General features: G+C 48.1%; 1 protein-coding gene across 8 annotated transcripts in view; it reads right to left on the bottom strand.

Moving 5' to 3' along the window:
• DAPK2 (death associated protein kinase 2) overlaps positions 1–25,512 on the bottom strand; it is a 129,057-nt gene that overhangs the window by 48,019 nt on the left and 55,526 nt on the right. For all 8 annotated transcript variants that reach the window (XM_060174328.1, XM_060174327.1, XM_060174324.1 and 5 more), the window contains one exon: positions 6,957–7,178. In XM_060174328.1, coding sequence (XP_060030311.1) covers positions 6,957–7,178 — 222 coding nt within the window. The remainder of the gene's footprint in view (positions 1–6,956; positions 7,179–25,512) is intronic.

The raw sequence follows: 25,512 nt of genomic DNA, 5'->3' as shown, positions 1-25,512 counted from the left end.
TTTTTTCCATTTTTATTGGATAATACAGACAGAAATTGAGAGAGGAAGGGGAGATAGAAAGATAGACACCTGCAGACCTGCTTCACCGATTGCAAAGCAACCTCCCCACCCCACCCCCTGCGCAGGTGGGGAGCCAGGGGCTCAGATCACGATCCTGGCGTGAGTCCCTGCACATTGTACTATGTGTGCTTAACCCTGTGAGCTACTGCCCGGCCCCCTGCTCTCCTTGTTTATTAGTATTATCTTTGTAAAAATATTTTATTTGTGGGGCCGGGTAGTGGCACACCTGGTTGAGAGCACATGTTACAATGCACAAGGACCTGAGTTCAAGCTCCCCAGTCCCCACCTGCAGGGGGAAAGCTTCATGAGTGGTGAAGCGGGGCTGCAGGTGTCTCTCTGTCTCTCTCCCTCTCTATCACCCTCTTCCCTCTTGATTTCCGGCTGTCTCTATCCAATAAATAAAGATAATAAAAAAATTTTTAATTAATTAATTTATTTTCTCTTTTTTGTTGCCCTTGTTGTTTTCATTGTTGTTTTAGTTATTGTTGTTGTTATTGATGCAGTTGTTGTTGGACAGGACAGAGAGAAATGGAGAGAGAAGGGGAAGACAGAGAGGGGTAGAGAAAGATAGACACCTGCAGACCTACTTCACCGCCTGTGAAGGGACTCCTCTGCAGGTGGGGATCCAGGGGCTCAAACTGGAATCCTTAGGCCAGTCCTTGCACTTTGCACCACGTGCGCCCAACCTGCTGTGCCACCGCCCGACTCACTTGTCTATTATTATTATTATTAAATTTGCTTTATTCCCCCTTTTTGTTGTCCTTGTTGCTTTATCATTGTTGTAGTTGTTGTTATTGATGTCATTGTTGTTGGATAGGACAGAGAGAAATGGAGAGAGGAGGGGAAGACAGAGAAGGGGAGAGAAAGATAGACACCTGCAGATCTACTTCACCACTTGTGAAGCGACTTCCCTGCAGGTGGGGAGCCAGGGGCTCGAACCAGGATCCTTACGCTAGTCTTTGCGCTTTGTGCCACATGCGCTTAACCTGCTGCGCTACCGCCCACCCCCTCTGCTTGTTTTTATACCCTCAGCCCCCTGTGAGGTTGGTTGAGGACTTCAGGAGGCAATGGCCAGCTATCTGAAGCTGTGGTCTGAGCAGGGGACTAAGTGTGACATGGTCTCCTGTGGTGACACTGAAACAGTCACGGTGACAGAAAGAATACCCTCTGTCGCTGCCCCCCCCCCCCCCCAGAATAGGAGATTGCTGAGGAGGTTGCAGGGTCCCTGTGCAAGCTGGAGACACTCACGCCAAGGTCTGGGCTCCTCTTCTTTGAGGCCACCAGGGAGCCTGTGTTTTGTTTCTGTTTCTCCCTGTCACAGCTCCCCCCGGGGCATCTGGGCCCAGAACTCCCAGTCCTGGAGTCCTTCCCATCTCCTCCCTGGCTTCTCTCCACTCACACCCTTAACTGTTTCAACTGAAGGATGAACAGAAAAGCCTAACAGCCTGGCCTCCTGTCCCAGAGGCTCCAGAGAAATCCCTCCCGCTAACCCAGCCTCTGTTCTCTCTTCTCTGAGGAAGGTCGCCCTGACTTCTAGAAAGACTTTTCCAGCCTTTTGGGGGCATATGCTCCAAAGCCATGTCTGGACAGGATCTGGGGTACCTACCAGGCCTGGGAAGTTTGCTTCCACCCAGGGGGCTCCTCCCGGCCCCGTCTGGGTACGCAACCCACAAAGGATCACTTTCCCTGATTCTGGAGCCAGAGGTCCCAGTGTGGTCAGGGTCTGAGGCAGGAGGCCTGCCCAGTCCTCAGGGCTGATGGGCACTTTTCAGACAGGCTCCATGTGTGTGCCAGTCACTTTGCTGAGCTCTGGAAAATAGTCTCTAATTTATTCCTATTTAATATTTTTCTTACAGGAGCGCTGCTCAGCTCTAGTTTGTGGTGATGCTAGGGATTGAACTTGGGACCTTTGGAGCCTCAGGAATGAGTCTATTTTTTTTTTGCATAAGCATATGCTATCTCCCCAGCTCATAAAATATTGTTTACGCCATACAGGAGATAGTTTCTTTATTTTTAATCATTTTAATGGGGGAGGGTAATGATTTGCAGTGCAGCCATCGGCACATAGGCACAATTGCTCACCTCCTGGTAAAAACTCTACAGGACACGCTCACTCACAGCCTACGCCTATGACATCATGCTGCACCAGGACCCCAGCTCTCTCTTTAGCCCCTCTCTCCCTCCCCGTCCTTTCCCAAGTCTCACTTTGTGCTCTCACTTCTGGTCCCCACTTACTAAGTCCAGCCTATGAGTGAGGTCACTTGGGTAGTTTTCATTCTTTTTTGGCTTATCTCACTTAACATAGCATCTTCAATTTCATCCAAGATGACACAAAAGAAGTGGCTTCATCGTTTTTAACAGCTAAGCTGTATTCCACTGTATATATCACAATTATTTTTTAGCCACTCATCTGTTGTTGGACATCTGGGTTGCTCACAGGAGCTAATTTCTTTTTTTTTTTATTTGATTTTTCCCCCCTTTGCTGCCCTTGTTGTTTTATTGTTGTTGTAGTTACTATTGTTGTTGTTATTAATGTCGTTGTTGTTGGATAGGACAGAGAGAAATGAAGAGAGATGGGGAAGACAGAGAAGGGGAGAGAAAGATAGACACCTGCAGACCTGCTTCACTGCATGTGAAGCGAGTCCCTGCAGGTGGGGAGCTGGGGGCTCGAACCGGGATCCTTAAGCTGATCCATGCACTTAACCTGCTGTGCTACCTACCGCCTGACCCCCAGGAGCTAATTTCTATGAAGGATGATGCCTTTCCCAACCTGCTTTCAACAGTCCTGTTGCTGGGGTCAGGGATGCACTGATTTGAGAGGGACTGAAGTCAAGGTAAGGCAATACCACCAGAACTGGCCACTACCTGAAACCAAGAGGAAGACCCTGCACCAGTCAACAGCTGCTGGGGGCTGGGAGGTGGGCAATGAGCTCGGGGAGACCCAGCCACAGAACCTGCAGATTGCAACTGACACCAGAGTTCACCTACAAGGCAAAGCCACCACCCTCGCAGGCACAGTGGGGACCAGGAAGATCCTGATCAGACCAACAGGGCCATGTATGCCTGTCTCTCTCACAAGTCCTTCCTCTTAGCCCCTGATCACATGTGGTTTGGGGCTTAGCAACCCCTGCTGCTCCACAGACAGGTCCACTGAGAGCCATGATGCAGATGGATGGAATACCTACTTTATATCTTACTGCCTTTCAGCCACCAAGTTGCAGATGTTACTCTAATTCCATCCTGACTTCCCTAGGCAGACGACCTCACCAATGTGTCCTGGAACCTCACCTCTCCAGAGCCCTGCCTCTACCTTCTCTCTCCTTCACCCTCCTCATTCTTACTCACTCATGATAAATAAATTCATAAATAAACCATATACCTGTTGGTTGGCATGAGGTCTACTGAGAGAAAGACGAGCAATTCAGGAGTATTCCAGACCCACCCTAAGGTCTGTTCTACAAACAGGGAAAAGGAGGTAGCTCCCCCAGGAACTAAAGAAATGTCTGTTCAAAATGACATCAGATGTCACTTTGTAACTACTAGGGTCACTGTTTTAAAACAGAGGAGACAGAGCTGGCAAGAACCCATTTATGCCACCTCTGGTCCTGGTAAACCAACACGGCCCATTAAAGTGAGCACCCCAAGAGCCTCAAGCACCCCATTCCTGAGTGTTTATCCGGAAGAATTACTTCACGAGTGGTGAAGCAGTGCTGCAGGTGGCTCTCTACCTAGCCCTGCCCTCATGCTTTCTCTCTGTCTCTATTCAATAAATGAATAATTGAACATTCTTTAAAAAATAAGTCCTTTAAAAAGAGAATTAGTTCAAAAGAAAAAGGGGAAAATTATGGGGGAAATGGGTCTGTGGCAATGCAATGTTTGATAGTTGAAAGCTGAAAAATAAGAACCAATTGTCCATAACTAGGAAAACACATCTGTGAAACTAGATACAGTCTATTAAGAGGAGGGAGTTATTTATGGAATTATGTAAGTGGAGGGGAGAGTAGAACAGGAAATTACATAAAATCCAATGATTGTAAACAGATAGAAACGGAAGAGAACCACAGAAAACACAAATAGCTGCGTTTGGATGGTGAGATTATGGAAAGAATTTCTCACTAGTTATTGTAAAATTTTATATATGTTAGAAAGTTATTGAAGGGGGTGGGGGACAGGCAGTAGTGCACCAGATTAAATGCACATAGTACAAAGTGCAAGGATCTGGGTTCAAGCCCCCGGCTCCCCACCTGCAGGGGAATCATTTCACAGGCGGTGAAGCAGGTCTGCAGGTGTCTGTCTTTCTCTCCTCCTCTCTGTCTTTCCCTCCTCTCTCAATTTCTCTTTGCCATATTTAGTAACAACGGGAAAAAATATGGCTGCCAGGAGCAGAGGATTCATAGTGCAGGCACCAAGCCCCAACAATAACTCTGGAGGCAAAAAAAAAAAAAAAAAAAAAAAAGGAGTCTTGATACAATGAATCTGTTGAAAAAAGATGGTAACCTAACTGTCTCTTGAACTGTATTTTGGTGGAGGGTGTGGGGACTTACACTATATGTGGCCAGGAAAATTTATACCTGAAAACTTTTAACTTTGTAATACATTTAAATCATTAACTTAAAAGGGGGAGGGAGGGAAAGAATCTCTGGATTTTTTTTTCCTTTTACTTGATAGAACAGAAATTGAGAGGGAAGGAGGAGAGAGAAGAAAGAGAGAAAGAGAAAGAGAAAGAGAAAGAGAAAGAGAAAGAGAAAGAGAGAGACCTGTAGCATTGCTTCACCATCCATGAAGCTTTCCCCCTTGCAGGTGGGGACTAGAGGCTTAAACTTGGGTCTCTGCAACGTGTGAAATGTGTCTAGTTTACCTCTGAGCTCCATCTCTCTGTGATTAGATTGCAGTGACACAAGTACAGTGATGGGTGTCCAGGGAGGTGGCACAGTGGGGACAGTGCACGACTTGCTAGTATGGGGTTCTGAGTTTGATCCCTGGAACCATCTACACCACAGTGATGCTCTGGTCTCTTTTTCACTGGTAAATAAACAGGTTAAAGACTGGGCAGTGGAGCCCTTGGCTGAGTACACATGGTACCTATCATGTGCAAAGAGCCAGGTTCAGGTCCCCAGTCCCAACCTGCAGGGGGGAGGCTTCACAAGTGGTGAAGCAGGGCTGCAGGTGTGTCTCTGCCTCTCTCCTTCTCTATCTTCCCCTCCCCTCTCAATTTCTCTGTCATTATCCAATGAATAAATAAGTTGTTATTGTTTGGCTGCTAGGGTTTTCACTGGAACTTCACACTGGCACAATTCACTGCTCCCAGTGGACTCTTGGATTTCTCTTATGTCATTTTATTGGGAGGTTGGTGGTTACCAGCACAGTCGTTGACAAGGGGCACAATGTCTCATCTCCTCGTGACAGGTGTCTGCAGAACACTCTCACCCCAACTTAGGTCCTTGTCCAGCATCCTGCACCAACACTCCCAGCCCCCCCCACCCCCATTCCCTAGTCCTTTGCTTTGCTGCAACACACTAAATACAGCCCAAGTTTTACTCTGTGTTTTTCCTTAGAGAAGGAGAGACACCAAGGCACTGCTCTAGCATTTATGAAATTTGCCCTGTGCATGGCATGGCGCTTCCCTGTGGCACCTCAGGACTCAGACCCAGTCCTCACACATGGTAAGGTGTGCACTCTGCTGGGCGAGACATCTTGCAGCCCCACAAATAAATATTTGGGGCTCAGCCCAGAGAATACAAAGTTCTTCTGCATGCCAGTGGGACACATCCCTCAACAAAGTCCTCTGTGGGGGTGAAACAAGATAACGGAGGAGTAAACACTCACTTCAGAGGATGGCTCTCTAAATCATGGCTATGCTGCTGCTGGTACAGTATGCAATGACCTCAGTAAATAATATTCTTTTTTAAAAAAAGAATTTATTTATTTAATAATGAGAAAGATAGAGGAGGAGAGAGAAAGAACCAGACATCACTCTGGTATATGTGCTGCCGGGGATTGAACTCGGGACCTCATGCTCGAGAATCCAGTGCTTTATCCACTGCGCCACCTCCCGGACCACAGTAAATAATATTCTAACAGTTGAGGCCGGGTGGCTGCACGCCTGGAAGAGCACACACATTACAGTGAGTAAGGACTGGGGTTCAAGACCTCAGTCCCCACCTTCGGGTGAGGGAGAGGAGCTTAATAAGTGGTGAAGCAGCAATGCAGGTGCATCTCTTTCTCTCTCTATCGCTCTCTCTCTCCCTTTTCTCTCTCAAGTTCTGTCTTATCCAAAATAAATCAAATGCCAGGTGGTGGCACACCGGGTTGAGTGAACATATTAACAAGCATAAAGACCTGGGTTCCAGCCTCTACTCCCCACCTGCAGGGGGGAAGCTTCATGAGTGGTGAAGCAGTGCTAAAGGTGTCTCTCTCCTCTCTCCTCTACCTCTCCCCTTTGCTCTCAGTTTCTCTCTGTCTCTATCCAAAATAAGTTTTAAAATAATGAAATAGATTTTAAAAAAATAGGGCTGAGGAGACAACACACTGGTTATGCAAAAGACTGTCATGCCGGAGGCCTCAAGGACCTAGGTTCAATCCCCAGCACCACCATCAGCTAGAGCTAAGCAGTGATCTGGTCTCTTTGTGTGTGTTTTTTCTCTGCATCTCTCTCTCTCTCTCATTAAAATGAAATAGTTTAAATAAATAAAATAAATAAATCTAAAGAGTGTGAAGTGTTCTAGAACAGAGCGGGGGTGTGTGTCAGCTCTTCTCTCCCTCCCCTGCCCCTTCCCCCGCCCCGTGCCCACCCAGCCACCTGTCTCCCCCGCCCCCTCCCACCTGCCCTCTGGCCCGAGAGTGACCGCAGCTGCCCAGGGCCCCGTGCAAGTCCCACGCTGGCCAGGCGCACTCACAGCTCCAGGATGAGCACCACGTCGCTGCGGCTCTCGTAGACGTCATGCAGCGTGATGACGTGCGGGTGCAGCACCTGGCGCAGGATGCCCACCTCGCGTTCGATCTCCTCGCGGCCCACGCCCCGCCGGCTGGCCCGGCTCTGCCGCTTCTTGATGAACTTGGCCGCGAACTCGAGCCCCGTGCTCTTCTCACGACACTTCCTCACGATGGCGAACTGGCCGCTGCAGGGGACAGAGACCCACAGCCTCAGGGTCCAGGCCGAGCATGCCCCCTCCCTCCCCCACTGCAGCCATCAATCACAGGTGAGCTGGGGGGGCAGGGGGGACCCCCTCTGTCCCTGTGAGTCCCTCTGGGTCTCAGGGAGAGAAGGTGGGTATGGTGGCTCCCAGCATACACGCAGGCACTGGAGGAGGAAAGATTTTTTTTTTAAAAAAATACATTGTTATTTATTTACTGGATAGAGATCGTCAGAAATGGAGAGGGGAGAGAGAGAGAGAGAGACACCTGCATTCCTGCTTCACCACTCCTGAAGCTTTCCCCCTGCAGGTGGGGACGGGGGCTCAAACCAAGGTCCTTGGGCACTGTAACATGTGTGCTCAACCAAGTGTGCCACCACTTAGCCCCAGGTGGAAAGATTTTTTTTAACTTTTTTTTTTTTAATTTATTTATGTATTTTCCCTTTTGTTGCCCTTGTCTTTTTATGGTTGTTGTTATTATTGTTGTTGTTATTGATATCATCATTGTTAGGACAGAGAGAAATGGAGAGAGGAGGGGAAGATAGAGAGGGGGAGACAAAGACAGACACCTGCAGACCTGCTTCACCGCCTGTGAAGCGACTCCCCTGCAGGTGGGATCCTTACGCAGGTTCTTGCGCTTTGCGCCAAGTGCGTTTAGCCCACTGGGCTACCGCCTGACTCCCTGGAGGAAAGATTTTTATCTGAGGGATGCAAAGCTTCCAGCATTCATCAGCTGCAATTAAACACCCAGAGGCTCAGACTATGTAGACAGAGGAAAGACTGGAGGCCAGGAGACTGCATGCCTTGTCATGCACCCTAAGGCACCAGGTTCAAGGCCCAGCACCACCTGGGAGTACCAAGGAACACCTGGGAGAGCTCTGGGAATGGTGGTGCAGTGCTGTGGTACCTCTCTTCTCTGTCTTTCCTTCTCATCCTCTCTTCCTAGATTGAATAGCTGGGGTGGCCATTGCACATGCCATGCAGGAGACCCTGAACTCATTCCCAGGCACCGTGTGACAAAGAAAAGACAAGCCTAAAGAGGGAAAGCAAAAGAGAGTGGCACGGTCAGAATACAAGTGCTAAGGGAGTCAGGCAGTAGCGCGGCGAGTTAAGCGCACATGACACGAAGCGCAAGGACCGGCCTAAGGATCCCGGTTTGAGCCCCCGGCTCCCCACCTGCAGGGGAGTCGCTTCACAAGCAGTGAAGCAGGTCTGCAGGTGTCTGTCTTTCTCTCCCCCTCTCTGTCTTCCCCTCTTCTCTCCATTTCTCTCTGTCCTATGCAACAATGACGACATCAATAGCAACAATAATAACTACAACAATAAAACAAGGGCAACAAAAGGGAATAAGTAAATAAAAATATTTTTTAAATTATCAAAGAAAAAAATACGGTGCTAGCAGTCATTGCTTTCTATCTCCCTCACCTGGGGGCAAGAACGAGTCCATCCCTTAGGAACTGAGGGCGTCAAACAGTCCCATAGTTTGGTGTAACAACCTTTGCTCTCAATGCCCCATTTTTGGGGGGGAGGGTGTTTGGGGGAACGGAAGCAGAGTAAACACGAGGAGAGTGTGCTTCCAGCAAAGTCAGAGACTCCACCACAGGACCAAACAACCACAGTGGGGATTCCTCACAGCCTGACCACCAAGGAGTTAGTGGGAAAGCCGTTTTTCCAGCACTCTTCCTTTCATTTGCTTTATGTGTTTATTTTTATGTATTTTTATTGCCGTCAGGGTTATCGATAGAGCTTGGTGCCTACACAATAATCTACCACTCCCAGTGACCACTTCCCCCACCCCATTTTTTCTTTCATTTTTCTCTTTAATATAGACGGAGAAATTGAGAGGGAAGGGGAAGACAGAGAGAGAGAAAGACACCACTCTAGATTAGAGTAACCCTCCGTGAGATGGCCTTAAAAACAAACTGAAGTGACAAACAAACAAACAAACAAAAAGTCAAGCAGAGTGAACAGAAATAGATGTGGCAACATATAAACAGCATTCCAGGGCCTCAGGGCACAGCTGAATGACAGCACCTGCTTTCCATGTCTTAGGTCATGGGTTTGGCCCCCCAGCACCGCTCCCCAGAATAGCATTCTAGAGCCAGGAGAAAGCTGGGCTGGTGGAGCACAAGCTTGACTGTGTCCAAGGCCCTGGGTTTGAGCTCTGGCACCACACTGAGGTGCCACAGATGGCACTGGGCACACTCCAGGGAATTGTGTGTAGTGTCTCTTCTCTCATTCTGTCTCTCCCTCTCTCCTCTCTCTCCTCCCTCTCCTTTCAAAATAATGATAATAAATAGAAAAATAGCTCAGGGAGGCCACTCAGTGCACACCTGAGGCCCTGAGTTCATTCCTAGAGCCTAGTTAGAAACAAAACAAAACCCAGTATTCTGTGCCAGTCACCTTAGAGATGTCATGAAACACTCAACGTATCTGAATATCAGTTCCGTGCCAGCCTCTGTGTGAACAAGAGGGCAGGGAACAAGGGACAGAGGACAGCCAGAGCTCTGGGGAAGGTGCCCAGAGCCCCCCAACACCACCCCTAGCCTGGGCTGACTGGGCAGTACAGGGAAGGCTTTGCGGAACCAAATTTATATTTTATTGTCCACGGTCTCTAACATCTCAGCTATCTATGCTTTGGCCCTGGACTGTCCACACGCTGGGGCTGACGCAGGTGGAGTGAAGCCAGCAGGGACATACTCAGCGCACTCTCCACCACAGCTGGCTCCTTGCAGCCACTTGGGGCCTCAGGGACATGGAGTCCCCTGGTGGATGCCAGCAAACACTTGATGAAGTGTCCAGGCTGGGCGGCCGTGCGTCTCTGGGCCGCGACAAACAGGTCCTCTCTTCCTTTTCTGATACCTCCTGGGCCAAGTGCCAGTGCTGAGGACACACGGGGTCCCCCTTACCAGCTAGTGGAAGAATTAGCCAACACTTGGGGGTTTTTAAGCAATAAAAAAGTCAAGCTTTAGTTTGTTAGAAGACATACTGTGGGGCTGGAGAAATAGCTCGTTTGGATACTGTGCCGCTTTGCTTTGCTTTAACACTCAGTGCAAACCCAGATCTCACCGGGTTAAAGAAAGTTAAAGGTAGGGGAGACAGCATAATGGTTATACAAAAAAATAATTAATAAATAAATAAATAAATAAATAAATAAATAAATAAATAAAAACCTCTCATGCCTGAGGCTCCAAAGTCCTATACAAAAAATCAGAATGATGGCCACAGGAGCAGTGGATCATAGTGCAGGCACTGAGGCCCAGCAATAACCCTGGAGGCTAAAAAAAACAAAGAAAAAGAAAAGAAAAAAAGAAAGGAGAAGAAGAAAAAATGGAAGTCCCTTATGATCCCAAAGTCCCACTCCTCGGCTTACGTCCAAAGGTCATGAAAGCACTCATTCAAAAGCACATGTGCACTCCTCAACTCACAGCTGTGCTATTCGTGACAGCCCACTATGGATCAACCTCAGTGCCCACCAAGTGACTGGGTTTAGACATTGTGGGATAGTCACTTCATGGGATATTATTTGGCCGTTAGAAAATGACGCTGAGGGGCTGGGCAGCAGCGCAGCGGGTTAAGCGCACATGGCGCCAAGCATAAGGACCGGCGTCAGGATCCCAGTTCCAGCCCTTACCCCCCCCTCCCCACCTGCAGGGGGGTCGCTTCACAGGCGGTGAAGCAGGTCTGCAGGTGTCTGTCTTTCTCTCCCCCCTCTGTCTTCCCCTCCTCTCTCCATGTCTCTCTGTCCTATCCAACTGCAACGACATTGATAACAACAACAATAATAATAACCACAACAATGATTAAAAAAAAAAAAAGGACAACAAAAGGGAAAAAATAGCCTCCAGGGGCAGTGGGTTTGTGGTGCAGGCAGCGAGCCCCAGCGATAACCCTGGAGGCAAAAATACACACACACACACACACACACACACACACACATACATATACATATGACATCGTGTGGTTTAGGACAAAATAGATGGAATTTAGAGGTGACTATGCCAAAATAAATTAGGAAAAGATGACAGCTAGATGGTCCCACTTATATATGGAATATAAATAACTAAAACAAGCAGACTTTCCACAGTAATAATGATAAGAACCCAATGACTGAAAACCATGGTGGTCATCTAAGGAGAGGAGAGAGTAGGTGGAGGGCTCCATTTGGTGCACTGGCACAGAAACTTTGATGGGGTTGGGGGGGTGAGTCCTGCACACACACACACCTCACCACACATAAAACACTCACATACGAAACCACCCTCGGCAAATCTTAATAATGCTATAGGTTGATATAAAATCAAATTTCTTTAAAAATTATAATTATAAAGAAAAAGATATATTTTATTCACTTCAAGTGGAAGACCTTTGTACAAGAAAGAGAGGAGCCAGAGCACCATGCTAATACCTGCGGCATTGGGGACTGAACCAGGAGCCCTGGGCATGCAAGCCCTGCACTCTGAGCCCTGCCATCTGAGCTCTCTCCCAGGCCATAGAGAAAAGCCATCTGTTTCAGTTCACAGAGCACAAAGGTGAAGGCTAAGAATGTTTTTAAGACAGAACTAAGCTTCCCAGGCCACCCTGACACAGCTTTTTCCTAGCCTATAAATGGAGATAGTTTTCTTCTTCTTGGCCAGAAAAATTCCTCAAGCTCTCAACAAGCAAAGCAGTGCTGTGTTTTCCCTCAGTAAGAGCAGCTGTGACAGAGGTGACAGCACAGGCCAAGGTGCCGGTGTGACTTCCCCACCACCAGGAGGTATTCTGAGAGTGAGTGACTAATACTGGGACCAGATACCAGTGACACCTCCTGTCTGTGCCCCAGACATTTCTCAGCTCAACCAGCCCTGGGTTTGAGCCTCACAAGAGCAGAGGCACCTTGAAATCTGAGCTAGAAAATCTGCTGGTGCCAGCTCCTCGTTCCGAAACTTGTGCTCTGCTAGGCCTGGGCTGCACTCTGGAGATGGGAGGAGTCAGGGCTTACTGTTTTGTTTTTGGTTATTTATTTATTTACTTATTTATTGCCGCCAGGGTTATTGCTGGGCCTCAGTGCCTGAGCTACAAATTCACCCCTCCCAAAGGTCCTCCCTCCCTCCTTCCTTCCTTCATTAGCTAGGACAGAGAGAAATTGAGAGAGGAGAGGGAAGAAGAAGAGGGAGAGACTGTTTCCTGAAGCACTGTTTCACCACTTGTGAAGCATCTCCCCTGCAGGTGAGGAGCAGGGACTCGAACCTGGGTCTTTGTGCGTGGCAACGCATGCACTCAACCGGGTACGCCACTACCAGACCCGTTTCCTTTTTTCTTTTCTTTTTAAATATTTAAATATTTATTTATTTATTCCCTTTTGTTACCCTTGCTGTTTTATTGTTGTAGTTATTATTATTATCAATGTCGTTGTTGTTGGATAGGACAGAGAGAAATGGAGAGAGGAGGGGAAGACAGAGAGGGGGAGAGAAAGATAGACACCTGCAGATCTGCTTCACCACCTGTGAAATGACTCCCCTGCAGGTGGGGAGCCAGGGGCTGGAACTGGGATCCTTATTCTGGTCCTTGCGTTTTGCACCACATGCGCTTAACCCGCTGCGCTACCGCCCTACTCCCTTCCTTTTTCTTAATGTGGTACCAGGGAATGAACTGAGAGCTTTGTGAATGGGGGAACCCTGGCCCACTTTTCTTATTCTATATACACAGAGGAGGAGGACGAGACAGAGAGAAGGGACACTCCCACACTGCTCCACTGTGCAGGTGCGTCCTCCCTTAGTGGCGTCCACAGCACTTCCCTGTGATGCAAGGGCTCGAACCCAGGGCCTCAGGTACAGTAAGGTACCCACTCTGTCCTCTGAGTTACCTTCTTGGGAATGACCATTAAAAACTCCCCAGTGGTTCTGCTCTGCAGCCAGGGCTGAGAAACACTCAGAAGCAGTTTTCTGGCTGTCAGCATCTCACAGGTGAAGAAGCCACCTTCGTCTGTGGTCAGTGGTCAGTGGTCAGTGGTCCTGACCTGAACAGAGGGTACAGCACATATCTGGCCCTGTGTCGGGCCCTGGGCTCCATCCCAAGCACTGCATGAAAGCACCATGGACAGTACTGGGGGAGCTCCAGGGGTGATGGAGCAGTACTGTGGTGTCTCTCCTCTGTCCTCTCTCTGTTTCTCCTTGTCTCTCCTCTGTCCCTCTCTGGCTCCTCCCTCTCACCTTCTCTCTCACTCTAAGGATAAAGAATAGAAAAACTGGGCTGGGGAAGCTGCTCCATGAGATAGAGCACATGGAGGTCCTTGGTTTATTACACCGAGATGTGGAAGGAGGAAAGAGAGAGAGAGAGAGAGAGAGAAATGGAAACGTTTCTCAGGCCTCGGACAAGGAACTGTCTCCTTGGTTTGTGTTTTTTCACCTGACTCCTGAGAGCTCACCTCAGAAAGCTTCTTGTCAGAAAGCCCATAAAGGGGAGTCAGGCGGTAGCACAGCGGGTTAAGCGCACGTGGTACAAAGTGCAAGGACCAGCATAAGGATCCCAGTTCGAGCCCCCGGCTCCCCACCTGCAGGGGAGTCGCTTCACAGGCGGTAAAGCAGATCTGCAGGTGTCTGTCTTTCTCTCCCCCTCTCTGTCTTCCCCTCCTCTCTCCATTTCTCTGTCCTATCCATCAATGATGACATCAATAACAATAATAACTACAACAACAATAAAAACAAGGACAACAATAAATAAATATTTTTTAAAAGCCCATAAAGTGGTGGGGGGGGAGGAGATAGCTCACAGCTAGAGCACATGCCTTATTTGTATGAGATCCTGGGTTCAAGCCCCAGACCCACATAGGAGCTCCATGGCTGGTGGAGTGGTGGTGTGGTTATCTTTCTTCTCACTGCATCTGTCTCCCCCCACCCCTACCTCCCTTTCTCCTCCACTCCCTCCACTCCCCTCCCCTGCCAAAAAAAAAAAAAAGTGAGAATGGAAAACTGGGGTGAGGAGAAGCTCAAGTTTCATATGTGCATGAAGTAATAATAATAAGGGCCAGCAGCTGGCTCACTGGTAGAGTGCACATGTCCCCATGTATGAAGGCCTGGGTTCAAGCCCTGGGTCACCACATGGGAGCACCTATGGGGTGGGGGAGGCAGTCTTCACGTGAGGTAGAGCAATGTTTTCTGTCTCTCACCCTTTATCTACAGGAAAGAAAAAAATGGCTAAAAAGAGGAGCTGAATATTCAGGCAGTGAGCCCCAGCAATAACACTGGCAACCATATATATATGGTAATAATATATATATTACAAACTCCAGAGAAACCTGTGACCACTTTCCCTCCAGTCTCCAAATTTGCCTCTGTAGGTTCTGGTCAGAGCTATACTCCAACTGGATTGTGTCCCTGAGCCACCTATTCAATTATCAGGGTCCCTGACGCCTCCTATTGAATGAGGGTGACAGCAACTGGCCTGCCCGCCTCACAGGAGGAGATCAGAGTCTGAGACAGAAGCTCCCTCCTCCCCCCCACCCCCCCACAAGGGCTGCAGACAGGTGCTGGGCGTGGGCAGGTGGGGCACAGGCCCTAGGCTGGCTTGCAGAAGTCACGTAGCAGGACTTAGGGAGGGTCAGTAAGTCAGAGAGACCTAGGACAATCTTCTGCTCTTGCCAGCATGTCTGCAATTAGGTGGGGGACACACCTCTCCTCCCAGCTTCCCCCTCTCCCCCCCCCCCCACTCAGCAACCCTGGGCGTAGTCTCCAATGATGTCAGTTTTACAGACTGATGGGGCTTGGTCCAGAGTTCAGCAGGGTCCCCAGGGAAGTGCCCTGGGAAGAGCTCCTGCCGTCTGTCCAGGCAGCAGGAAAAGAAAGTTAGCCCTTCACAGTGGGTTAAGTACACATAGCACTAAGCGCAAGGACCTGCATAAGGATCCCAGTTCGAGCCCCTGGTTCCCCACCTGCAGAGAAGTCACTTCATAGGTGGTGAAGCAGGTCTGGAGGTGTCTGTCTTTCTCTCCCCCTCTCTGTCTTCCCCTCCTCTCTCAATTTCTCTGTTATCCTACCCAACAACAACAACAGCAATGGCATCAATAACAAGGGCAACAATAAGAGCAACAAAATGGGAAAAAATGGCCTCCAGGAACAGAGGATTCATACTGCAGGTACCAAGCCAGAGCTGAGCAGAGATATGGGATGGAGAGAGAGAGAGTTATAGGAGCTAAGCGGTGGCGCACTTGGTTACGCGCACACATTACATTGTGCAAGGACCCAGGTTCAAGCCCCTGGTCCTACCTGCAGGGGGAGAGCTTCACGAGTGGTGAAATAGGTCTGCAGGTGTCTCTCTGTCTCTCTCCCTCTCTATTTCCTCCACCTCTCTCCATCTCTGTCCAATAAATAACGATAATCTTAAAAATTTTAAAAAAGAAAGAGAATGATAGAGATAGAAAGATAGATAGATAGATAGACAGACAGACAGACAGACAGACAGACAGGCAGGCAGGCAGGCAGGCAGGCAGGCAGGCAGGCACACAGACATGACCAAGCTTAGGGAAGTTAACAGACTTGCTATTTGGGCCATGCCCTGATAGTAGAACAAAGGCAAAGCACACAGTCCCCAACTTCATTGAGACTTGAAGCACCTCACCCACAGCCAGGAGCTGCCCCGCTCAGAGGGGAGGAGTGTCTATCCCTGCTCTGGCTAGAGCAGCCAGTGTTTATGGTGACAGAAAGCCAGAGGCTGTTCACTCAGCGTTTCATAGGCTTTCGCTTTCCAGAGACCACACACCCTCGCGACACCCTCGCGGCTTTCGTGGAGGTAGACCACCCCTCTCCCCACCACCCCACCTTCCATGGCAGTCAGACTTGGTTACCCTATCATTCAGGGCAACCAGATTTAGCTACCCAGCTCCCACAGTAATCAGTCTTGGCTACCTCAGCCTCTGTGGTAACTAGATTTGGTTACCCACTCACTACCTATGGTAACCAGGTTTGATAGGCGTCCCCTTCTATGGGAACTAGACTTGGTTAATCATCGTCCATAGTATCCAAATTTGGTTATACCTCCCCCCTATGGTAACTAGACTCAGTTAACCCACTTTCTATTATAATTAGACTTGGTTATCCACTGCCTATGGTAACCAGGCTTGGTTAAATCTCCCTTCTATGATAACTAGATTTGATTAACCCTACTCCCATGGTATCCAGACTTGGTTATCCCTCTCCTTATGGTAACTAAACTTGGTTATTGCACTTTCTATGGCAACTAGACTTGATTACCACTTCTATGGTACCCAGACTTGGTTATCCTTCCTTCTATAATAACTAGATTTGGTTAACCCTCCTTCTATGGTAACCAGACTTGAATAGCTTCCTTCTTAAATCAATCAAACTTGTCCTGCCACTGGGGCCAAGCTGCCACAGGCATTGTGCAGGGTCTCTGAGCACAAAGGGCTGCCTAATGCCTTCCCTTTTCCATCGACATCCCGCGCACGTGAACTGATTTGCTTCCCCACAGTCCTCAGTTTCTCAAGGCAGAGCTGCCAGGATGCAAACACAGGGAACTGACTCTGCAGAGGAGACCAGAGTCATTTACTCTGCCCACTTCCCCCGGGGGGGAAGGCACTGCAGTTCCTCTTCCCACAGGGGGGACAATGAGTCCCATTCCTCTGGAATTGCCCAGCAGGTGTTGAGAGCCACTGGCAAGGGAAAGGCCACCCAGGTGTTTCCCACCTGGAAGAGCAAGCCAAGTGCCCCAAAGCCCACCCCATCCCCACCCCCCAACCCCTGCTGCAAGAGCACTGCATATGCCCCAAGGATAATCTAGTTCCTGTCCTTCCTCCCCCTCTCTCTCTCTCTCTCATAAGTAATTTTTTTTTTGCCTCCAGGGTTATTGCTAGGTCTCTATGCCAGCATTACAAATCCACTGCTCCTGGAGGCCATCTTTTTTCCATTGTTGTTGTTGCTATGTTGTTGAATAGGACAGAGAGAAATCAAGAGAGGAGGGAAGTCAGAAGGAGGAAAGACAGATAAACACCTGCAGACCTGCCTCACCACTTGTGAAGCAACCCTCCCCCCCACCAGCTGCAGGTGGGGAACCAGGGCTCAAACCAGGATCCTTGTGCAGATCCTTGCATTTCAAACTATGTGCACTTAACCTGGTGCGCTAACCTCCTGACCCCCATAAATAAATCTTTTTTAAAATTGGGCCAGGAAGGCCTCCTGACTATCTTCTATACAGAGTGCCCTCCATTTACATCCTGGCATCCCCCCAAACCCCCCCAAAAAGAAAAGTTCTTTGACAGAAGGGAAAACACAAAGCAGAACTTGGACTGGATTTGGTGTGTTGCACCAAAGTCAGGGACTCTGGGGAGTGGGGGGAGGTGCTTTCAGGTCCTGGAACATGATGGTGGAGAAGGACCTAGGTGGGGGTTAGATGCTTATGTGGAAAACTGAGAAATGTTACACATGTACCAACTACTGTATTTTACTGTTGACTGTAAACCATTAATCCCCCCAAAAAAGGGGAGGAATGACTAGTAAAAAAAAAATGTTTCTTAAGGACCAACGTAAGGATCCCAGTTTGAGCCCCTGGCTCCCCATCTGCAGGGGGGGTCGCTTCACAAGCGGTGAAGCAGGTCTGCAGGTGTCTATCTTTCTCTCCCCCCCTCTCTTCCCCTCCTCTCTCGATTTCTCTCTGTCCTATGCAAAAAAGAAAAGTTCCTTTGGTGGGGAGGTGCACAGAACCCCCCCCCCTTGAAACTCACAGTACCCCAAGAGCCGCGGGGAATAGAGATTGTGAAGTCGACTCAACAGCTTGGAAGCACGCCTTCTGATCATGTCAAAGGGGTTTTACATTTTTCTAAAAAGGAGGAGGAACAGAAAAACCCTGCTGCCTCTCAAAATGATGAACTAATCTTTCAAGAAGTCACTTGGTCCCCATCAACCTTAAGGTCACCTGTCAGGAACACATCAGGGTGAGCATCCGGAAGCAGCCATCCCCAGGGAGCCAGCCTTGAAGGACACACGACCCCTGTCCACACAGCGTAAGTGGCCACTCACCTGGCCTGTGAGGCCGCCTGGCTCCCCAGCCCTGAGATCAACTTCCTTCCTCTGACTTTTTTTTTTAATTTAATAGCAAAATAAAACTCCGACAGCACAAAAAAGGAAGGAATCATTAAGCAGAGCCAAATCAGGCTGAAGGTTGATTATTTTTCGGGAACGATTTTATGTACAAGCAAATTTGGTTGCTATTGTTTACTGGACAGGAGCCCACAAGTCCAAGGTCTGAAATAAATTAGGCTTCATTGAAGTCAGACTTGGTGATAGAAAGGTTGTCATGGAAAATTCCAGCTCAGTGTCCTCTGGTGTTTCCCTGCCATGAGAAAGGTTACTGTGGTCCGTGATGGTGTTGGAAGGAACCATTCACCCACCCAACTGTCCATTCATCCATCAACAGATTTATCCGTTTATCTAATGTTTATCAATCTGTGTTCTCAATATTGTAAGCTGTATATATCCCCTGAAATTCAAAGGACTTTCAGTCAACTAAAGAGATCATAAAGCACACAAATGGAGAGAAAATACATATGGGCTGGGTGTAGAGAACCGCCAGCTTCGAAGTCAAGAGAGAAGGCTAGTGGAAAGGGCTACCACAGGACAACGGACAGGTGTGGGAAGTCACGATTTGTGGAGCAGGTAGGATGGAAACTGGCATATGGAGGAAAAGGCTTGAAGAGAGACGAAGGGGAAACAGCTCCCCAAAGTCGGAAGGTCAAGGAGTAGTACACGATGCTTTATTCTGTAGAGGTGCTCAGGTCACCACCTCTCTGACTTCTCCAAGTCATTACATTCTTGAGGAATGTACAGTAGGGGCTGAACTTGCTTTTTCTTCTCTCCTTGGTGGGATGGAGGGAAGGAATAAACAAGAGGTCAAGCAGTCGATGATGTTGCCTCAGTTGAGAAGTCTAACTGGCTTCTAGCCCAGACCCTGAACAAAGGCCAAGAGGCTGGACCATCACAGACAAGATCTTGGCACAAGTTCACCTGCGAGGGCAAGAAAGAAAGCCTCCCCCGCAGACTAGATTGTAACTCCGGAAGTACTTTGCCAATGAGGCATAAAGTTGATTTTTGTCTCAAGTGCACGTTGGGCTGCAGGTCAGGCCAGTGCCCAACTCTACAGAATCAAATAAATGTCCCACTTCCCATTAAAAAAAAAAAAGGGAGCCTTGGGAGTTAGGCAGTGGTGCAGCGGGTTAACCGCATGTGGCGTAAAGCACAGGACCGGCATAAGGATCCCGGTTCCAGCCCCCGGCTCCCCACCTACAGGGGAGTCGCTTCACAAGCGGTGAAGCAGGTCTGCAGGTGTCTTATCTTTCTCTTCTCCTCTCTGTCTTCCCCTCCTCTCCATTTCTCTCCGTCCTATCCAACAACAACGACATCAATAACTACAACAATGTTAAACAACAAGGGCAACAAAAAGGGAAAATAAATAAATATAAAAAAGGGAGCCTCTGGGAAGGTTGGGGTTCTGGTATCACTGTCCAGATATAAGGGCACCCCTCATAAAACAGAAAAGGGAGTAACTTAGCTTCTAGAATACTTCCCTCCCACCTTGCAAGCTTCCCCCTCTCTGGCTCATAGAGCTGTCCTGTCTCCTTGAACTTCATCACTCTTTGGCCCACTCCCTGGGATACTTCCCATCAGCCACATAAAGTAACACTGATCCCCAAGGCTTAGCTTGACCTCATTCCAAACAAGCAAATTCTAGCAGCATCTTGGCCCCTAGGAAGGACATCAATGGAGATGAGTTGAGCAAGTGGAAGGGCTACCTACACCCAATTTGAAATAGATCAGGCTCCACTCACGTTGGGTTTGGTTACATAAAGAGTTTCATGGAAGATAAAATGTCTTTCCTTTTTCCTAAAACCTGTGCCAAATAGGTTTTAGGAAATAACCAAGCAGAGAACTGACTCTGTGTGTGTGTGTGTGTGTGTGTGTGTGTGTGTGTGTGTGTGTGTACACTTATGTATATTTAAAGATGCATTTGCTTGTTTATTTATATGAGAGAGAGAGAGGCCAGAGTACCACTCAGCCCTGGTTTACACAGTGCCTGGGATCTATGACAATCTGGCTCTCTCTCTCTTGCATGAGTTTTTTTTTTTTTTTTTTTTTTTAAGTTGGGCCAAGAAGGCCTCTTGACTGCACTGTTACACACAGTGCCTTAGACTTTGGCCATGAAAGTCCTGCGCTCTAAGCTCTGAGCCCTCCCAGCCTTTGACTGTGTGTGAGCAAATGTGAATGTGGGTGGGTATGGATCCAATTATTTCTTGTCAGTCCTCTTGAGCACACTTGAATCCAAATACCCAGTAGCTTCATGGTATGACTTTTCCATGGATATTTCCAACTCTCAGCCTTCCAGGGTGAGAGCTCTGCTTCTTAGAATTCTGTCAAGTGTTTATGCCAAGTCAGCATGTTCACCATGGCCTAACAATGCCCCCAGACCTCCCTCAGACACTGGGGTGGTGACAGGGGAAGATCCCACTGCTAGGAGTCCTGGCTCTGCCACCCTCCTCCCAGCATCCTCATGTCTTCAGTTTCCTCATCTGAAAAAAGAAAGATGAGCCTGGAACCTCAACTTCAGATTATAAGGACTGCGTAATATCCTACTATGCAGATGCATGATTATTTGTAAAGCAAATATTTTATTTTGGACACATGCTTTCTAACTTTGAATATAAACGGTAGTGCCATTCAACACACTTAAATATCAATCTTTGCACATAGCTCTGATTATCTTTCTTTAAGGTAAATCCAGGATGTGTAACCCTTGGGTAAAGGTTAAGTATATTTTAAATTTTAAAAATTATGGTTTTGGTATTGGGGCAATAGTATAATGGTTATGCAAAGAGACTCTCATGCCTGAGGCTTCAAAGTCCCAGGTTCAGTTCCCTGCACCAGAGATGAGCAGTGCTCTGGTATAAACAAAACAGGTAGTTGGGCGGTAGCGTGGCAGGGTGTCTATCTTTCTCTCCCCTTCTCTGTCTTTCCCTCCTCTCTCCATTTCTCTCTGTCCTATCCAACAATGACATCAATAACAACAATAACTACTCCAATAATAAAAAACAAGGGCAACAAAAGGGAAAATAAATATTTTTTAATTTAAATATATATTTATTTTTATGAGAGACTAAAAAAAGGGCAGGAGCATCATTCTGGCATATGCTGTGCTGGGGCCTCAGGCAAGTGAGTCCTTCGATCTACCCACTGAACCACCCCTCCTCACTCCCATTTCTTTGTTTCTTTTTCCTTATTCACGACTTCATATGATAACAGGGGTATAATCCCACACCATTCCCACCACCATAGCTCTGCTTCCCCATTCCCTCCACTGGAAACTGCAGTAGCTCTCCCAAGATCACAGATATGGGCTGACTATTATTTCTATAACTATCTAGCTATATTTTTATATATTCACTCATTTTTTCCCCTATGGCCCTGCCTTCTCTTCTCTTCCTCACACCCACTTCTGAGTGTCCTTCTCCCCCTTTTTTCTTCTTTTTTAGGGTCCTGATGTAATTGAAGTTCACAGCCCTCTGGTCATCTTCCCCTAACATTTATCTCTCACACTTCTTAAAGTTTTTTTTTAATATTTTTAGTGATTTTTATTATCCTTATTTATTGGATAGAGACAGCCAGAAATAGAGGGAGTGGGATGATAGACAGGGAGAGAGGGGTCAGGCAGTGGCACACCAGGTGAAATGCACATAGTACGAAGTGCAAGGACCCACTCAAGGATCCCAGTTCGAACCCCCAGCTCCCCACCAGCGGGACGGGGGGGGGGGCTTGCTTCACAATCGATGCAACAAGTCTGCAGGTGACTATCTTTCTCTGTCCCTCTCTATCCCTCCTCTCTCAATTTCTCTCTATCCCGTCCAATAAAAAAAAAATGGCTGCCAGGAACAGTGGATTCATAGTGCCAGCACCACCAAGCCCCAGCGATAACCCTGTAGGCAAAAAAAAAAAAAAAAGAGGGAGACAGAAAAGAGACACCTGCAGCTCTGCTTCACCACTGGCAAAGCCTTCCCCCTGCAGATAGGGACCAGGGGCTCAAACCCATGTCCTCCAACCAGGTGCGCCAACACATGGCCCCATTCTTAATGTTTTTGGGGTTTGCCAGATCATCCCTTTTTTTTTTTTCATTTTGTTACCCTTGTATTTATTGTTATTGTTGTCATTGCTGTTGTTGTTGGATAGGACAGAAATCGAGCGAGGAAGGGAAGACAGAGAGGAAGATAGACATCTGCAGACCAGCTTCACCGCTTGTGAAGCGACCCCCCTACAGGTGGGGAGCTGGGGGGCTCGATCCGGGATCCTTACACCAGACCTTGCGCTTCGAGCCATGTGCACTTAACCCACTGCGCTACTGCCCAGCCCCCTTGGGCTCATTTCTTATTTCAGCTTTGCCATTTCAATTTCTACACAGAAATCTCCTCGCTGTGTTAACTTGAATTAAGTTCACAAGCCTGTTGCTAATTCCCAGTCAGAAGGAACATCTTTTCCTGTTTTTTGGCTACTCACCTATTCTCATTGCTTACCAAAGGGCTTCTTCAAATACTTGCACGGCTAGGCCTTTGCCGTGTATATTGCAAATATCTGTCTGTGTTATCTGCACAGCTGTGTTAGCTGCATCGTCCGCAAAAAAACTGTATTATCTGCAAAGACACCTCAGGTGGTCAGTGTCTGATATTATTAATTAGCCTCTCCTCTTCCCTTTCCCCTGCCTGGTACTTCAACCTGGTGCTTCTCAGGGAAGTACCTGGTGTCTTGGTGGACTCCTAGGATGGTGCAACCACGACACTAATTTGAGTTACACCTTGAGACACACAGCTCAGGTCCAGGGAGCCAACACCACGACCTCACTGGACGCCTGCTCCCTTCCTCAAAGTCAGCTCTCCCTCCTGGCAATGCTCCTCCTACTGCAGGTGCTGACTGAACAGCAGACCCTTTTTGGTGTGCTAAGCATCCCCTCAGCCCCAGACAATCTGTCCTGCCTGAGAGTACCCTTTGTAACAGGCTACATGGACATTTTTGTCTTGGTTTTGTTTTGTTCTCTGAAAGTAAGACTGTCTGACTTCCTTAGAACCCCAAGGACACCCTTCCCCCTTCCTCGTTTCAGATACTGAACATGACATAATCTGTCTTATTTCCTCCTGTTGTCTTGGTCAGTGACAACCAAGGTGGCTTGGCTCATGAGTGTGTCTCCTTCCTCCTCTCTCCAGCAGTTCCTAAACTAGGGAACTGGGGTGGGGGGGAGAGGCAACATATCAGAATCATCTGGGGAGCTTGTTGAAAATGCAGATGTTGGAACTTACTATCAATGTTATGGAGGGCAATAACTTCATTTCTACCCATATTTTTCAAATTTTAACCGTTTCCCTTTTTTTAAGGCAATATTATTTTTTAACGTTTATTTATTTCTTGAATAGAGACAAAGAAATCAATAAGGATGGAGATATAAAGGGAAAGAGATGGTCCAGGAGGTGGTGCAGTAGATAAAGCATTGGACTCTCAAGCATGAGGTTCTGAGTTCAGTCCCTAGCAGCACATGTACCAGAGTGATGGCTGGTTCTTTTTCTCTCTCTCCTATATTTCTCATTAATAAATAAAATATTTTAAAAACAAAAAATAGAAAGAAAGAAAGAAAGAAAGAAAGACAGAGAGAAAGGAAGAAAGAAAAGAAAGAAAGGTAAAGAGAAAGACAGACAGTTACAGTACTGCTTCACCACTCACAAAGCTATCCCTCTGAAGGTGAGGACTAGAGGCTTGAACCCGGGTCCTTGCACATTGTAACATGTGCGCTCAACCATATGTGCCACTGCCCAGGCCCCAAGTTGTTTCTTGTATAGTTTCCCCAACTCTTCAGCTTCCATGAGCAGGAGGAAGGATCTGTAAGTGGTGATGGACAGGGAGAGAGACAGAAAGAGAGAGACCACATCAGCAAAGATACAGTTGGCGCACTCCCCAGATGCCCAGGAAGCTAAAGATGACCCCAGAGTGTTCAAGGTGCCAGGTACCATTCAAAGTCAGGCATCCCAAACCGCCACCTCCAGTCCACCCCAGGGCAGGCTGCTTGCTCCTGGAGCAAAAAGCATTTCCCACAGGAATAAAAACGGTGCCACCCCATGTCCCCTGGTGCCCAGCTGGCTCATTCCCTCATCCGCACCCTCAAAGTGCTTTGACTGCAGAGCCTCACCCAGCCTCATTCTGCTCTGCCCACCGGCCTGGAGGGCAGGGTGAGGGTGGAGGGAACAGGTCCAAGTCCTCTTAGAAGCAGATGTCCCTCCAAAGTGCTCCTCCCCGTCTTCCCAGCAGAAGCCAGAGCATGTGTGAGCCCAGCGGCTGGCACTACAGCTGCACGCCGTCTCTGTCATCACCAGGCCCAATTAGCAGCTGCCAGGCGCCCTCGGGGCTGCCTGCCGCTCCTCTAAGTCATTAGGGGATTTGGCACTGCCCGCTGTTTCCTATAAGCCTTATTGTCAAGAGGAATTCGTTCCCATCCTGCGTGAGTTCACTGCCACCCATCGCTCAAACTGGGATCCAGGACAGGCTCTGGCCTCAGCACAGCCTCCTGCCAGGACTACTGGCCAGTTGCCCCCTGGCCTTGTTCTCACACACAGGAGTCAGTCCCAGAGGGGCAGGGGAAACCAGCAACACGCTGAGGGCACCAAGACCAAGGGAGCTGAGCTGTGGGAGTCCTCTGGAGGGTCCAGTTGGCTGTGGGTCCTCAGGTGAGTTTCTTTTTTTTTTTTTTTTTCATTTCTGTACTTATTTCATTAGAGACACAGAGACCAGAGCACCATGCTGGCTATTTGTACAGCTAGGGATGGGACCTAAGACTCATGTTTTTACAAAGCATGTGTTACATCCAGTAGAACACATGTTACCATGAACAAAGACCCAAGTTCAAGGCCCTAGCCCCCACTGGCAGGAGGAAAGCTTCATTAGTGGTGCAGAATGTTGTGGGTCTCTCTCTCTCTGTCTGTCTCTCTCCCTTTCTCTGTCTCTCATACTACATTAAAGAAAAAAGGGGGGGCGTTCCAAGAGCACTGGCACCATCATGTAGGCACTGAGCCCCAGAAACAACCCTGGTGACAAGACAAAACAAACAAAAAAATACCTATTTATTTATTTATTTATTTATTTATTTATTTTCCCAGAACACTGTTCAGTTCTGCCTTATGGTGGTGTGGGGGATTGAACTTGGGATACTGGAGCCTCAGGCATGAGAGTCTGTTTTGCATAACTATTATGTTATCTGCCCTCTGCAAAAAGATACGTTTTTAATAATATATCTGACCCACTGAGCCACC

Source organism: Erinaceus europaeus, chromosome 16 (genome assembly GCF_950295315.1).
Source record: "Erinaceus europaeus chromosome 16, mEriEur2.1, whole genome shotgun sequence".
Taxonomy (NCBI): domain Eukaryota; kingdom Metazoa; phylum Chordata; class Mammalia; order Eulipotyphla; family Erinaceidae; genus Erinaceus; species Erinaceus europaeus.
The sequence above is the reverse complement of the archived record's forward strand: the minus strand, read 5'-3'. Positions and strand labels throughout refer to the sequence as shown.